This window comes from Protobothrops mucrosquamatus, unplaced genomic scaffold, assembly GCF_001527695.2.
Source record: "Protobothrops mucrosquamatus isolate PMUCROS unplaced genomic scaffold, P.Mucros_1.0 scaffold8094, whole genome shotgun sequence".
Classification (NCBI taxonomy): domain Eukaryota; kingdom Metazoa; phylum Chordata; class Lepidosauria; order Squamata; family Viperidae; genus Protobothrops; species Protobothrops mucrosquamatus.
This window is the reverse complement of record NW_015393891.1, coordinates 10,358-13,138: the sequence shown is the minus strand read 5'-3', so window position 1 is coordinate 13,138 and position 2,781 is coordinate 10,358. Positions and strand designations below refer to the sequence as shown.

General features: G+C 54.9%; 1 protein-coding gene across 1 annotated transcript in view; it reads right to left on the bottom strand.

Annotated features, from left to right (window-relative positions):
- Positions 1 to 464: 464 nt before the first annotated feature.
- LOC107300711 (extracellular matrix protein 1-like) overlaps positions 465 to 2,781 on the bottom strand; it is a gene marked incomplete at its 3' end in the record, with an annotated part of 5,493 nt that continues 3,176 nt past the window's right edge. The window contains exons 2-4 of the mRNA XM_015830015.1: positions 2,401 to 2,523; positions 1,455 to 1,786; positions 465 to 685 (exon numbers count right to left, since the gene is read on the bottom strand). Of these exons, the coding sequence (XP_015685501.1) occupies positions 465 to 685; positions 1,455 to 1,786; positions 2,401 to 2,523 (676 nt within the window). The remainder of the gene's footprint in view (positions 686 to 1,454; positions 1,787 to 2,400; positions 2,524 to 2,781) is intronic.

Genomic DNA, 2,781 nt, shown 5'->3' with positions numbered 1-2,781 from the left:
TTAGTGCCAAGGGGCATAGGTGCAATTCAGATTGGAGCCACAAGAGGGTGCAGCGGGTCAAGAAATCTGACTTCTTGGCATTTAATCCTTGGATTGCTGTCCTGAGTAATTTATATAAACAGGTCAAGCACACTCCATAAATTAGCCTCCTGCTTGAAGGGCTCTTTGGGGGGGCTCCTGAAGGTCTGCCAGCTGGACAGACTTCTATTTGTATCCTAACCGATTGGCATAAATGGCACCCAGAGCACTCTCCGGGTTGCCTTCCAGATGGCTTGGACTACCACCCCCATTGCTCCCTGCCAGAAGAGCCCAGCCCACCTGAGGAGGAGGAGGAGCTTCAGAGAAGGGCCTCCTAAGCGCTCAAGACTCCCAAGGTGGGGGGGGGGAGAGAAAACCTCTTCCTGGCTTCCCCAACCCAGCCGGCAGATCTGTTGAACTGGAGGATGTGGGACGTAGCTACTCACTGCTTGGCCTGGCCGGACGCTTGGCTGCAAATGGAGTCCAGGATGGGGGTGGTGAGGTTGGCCAGGTCCAGCGATGCCCCCTCACCCTCATAGGTGGGGAAGGGGGCTTGGCTGGCGAAGCAGGCGAGCCGGCCCTCGCGGGCACCCACGCGGCAGCAGTGGAAGGGGCGTGTCTTGATGGAGTACTCCTGCTTGCAAAACCGGATCAGGCATTTTTCCCACTGGAGAAGGGGGGGGGAACAAGGAAAAGAGATTAGCCACCAGGCAAGGGGAGGGGGAGATTCGCCCTCTCCCCCCCCCGTGTGAAGGACCAGGAAGGATCTGCATTAAAAGGCGGCTTCTGGGAAGACAAAAAAAAAAACAGGAGCGGGCAACTATGTCTCCCTTATAAAGGGTGGACTTCAACTCCCAGAATTCCCCAGCCAGCTGGCTCGGGGATTCTGGGAGTTGAAGCCCACTGTCCGTAAGGGAGAGATAGTTGCCCACCCCTGGGCTAAAAGGTTCCCGGCACGAACCAAATCCGAGCCGGCTTCACAGCCCAGGTAAACACAATCTCGTAAACACTTTGTGGGTTTTTTTTAATGAGACGTTCTTCAGAAAGATACAGGGGTGTGTAAACTTGGCACAACAGATCCAGCCTACCCTGGTTGCAACACTCAAGCTCGCCAACATCTGCAGTGCCCCCCAGTTCTGCCTCCCAGGGGAGACTTCTGGAGGGATCTGGCCCTTCCTCCGAGAGGGGGGAGAGAGCAGAAGGTGCAGATCCAATCGGCTTTTTCTTAAAATTATTTGGCGGGGAAGCGGTGACGCACCTGAATAGCTCAGTGGCTTATTTTTAAGGCCAAGAGCCAACTTCCAGGTAGCTCAAACACCTGGTCAGGAGGATCTGGGAGAGCTTGATGTAGGCCTAGTGGGAAGGAGGCCCTCGCAGAGTGTGGCGGACGGGACACAAACGCAACACACACACAGAGGCGCAGGGGGGACACTCACCTCGTTGGTGGCACAGGAGAGCTTCTGATCCTGGGCCAGCTGACAGCAGCGGGTGAACTGGGTCTCCAGCTGGTTCAGGACCTCCCCCTGGCGCGAGAGGTGGCTGAAACTGGTCTGGGGCAGGTTCCAGGGCCCGTAGCTGGGCTTCTTCCGCCCCACGGAGCAGAGGGCCTGCAGGTTGCCGAGGGAGGGGCGGCCCGGCGGGAAGTCTTCCAGCTTGTAGAGGGGCAGCTTGCGGGTGCAGCCCACCCCCCTGCAAGGGGGTCTTCGCCCTCTGGGCTGCAGGGGGAACGGTTGGGGCTCCCCGTGGACCAGTATGGGGAGTTCTTGCTCTACACGAGGAGGGAAGGAGAAAGCGGTTATTAAAGGGGGTGCCCCAATTTCACTGTATACAGGTTATACTTTGATAATAAAGGGTTTATTATTATTATTATTATTATTATTATTATTATTATTATTATTATTATTATTATTATTATTATTATTATTATTATTATTATTATTATTATTATTGTTTCTTATTCCCGCCAGACCCGGAGCTACAGATCCTGCCATCTAAGCCAGAACCGGCTGGGTTCACACAACCAAGAGAACTCCGAACAAGCCACTTGCTGGCGGCAGCCATGTCTGCGCCCCGGAAGGCTCCTCTCGGTTCCTGGATCGAATTCTCCTTCTTTGCCTTTTCTGCTCTTCAGTTGTTTCCTTTGCAGGGTGGGGGGGGATATCAAGGGCTGCCCTTCGCTATTCCCCACAGACCTTTCAGCCCCTCCTGGGGGGGGCACCAAGCTCCCCTCCCCTCCAGAATGAGGGTGCCTGGAGGATGCTGGGCTTAGCTGGACCCCAAAAACCGGGTCCGTGTCTGACCGAGCGTGAGGCTTCTCTCTCGGGGTTTGGGTCTATGTGTCATCTACACCCCAAAGCGCCCCCCCCCCCTTCTCAGCCTCACCTTCTCCCAGCTTTTCCTGAATCTTCTGGAGCAGGAACTCCCGAGAAATCGTCTCCGGAATAACGTCGTGTTGGGACAACTCAACCGGGAACTGGGCTGGTGGGGGCTGGTCGCTTTCATCGGCTGGAAAAGGAGGAGGAGGAAGAAGAAGAGGAGGTCAGCGGTGGATTGGGCCCAGAAACACACACCTCCTGTGATAAGCCATGGTTTGTTTTAACTTTGGTTTCCCACAGTTAACTCACGACTGGCTGAACAACATGCTGAGCGAGAAGGAGATCAACCACATTGTGGTCCAAGCAAACATAGGCCCTGCACTAAACCATGGTTTGGTTGTGGCTCATTCCATACACTTTTCCAAAGATTCGTGGGAGTAGGGCTTTC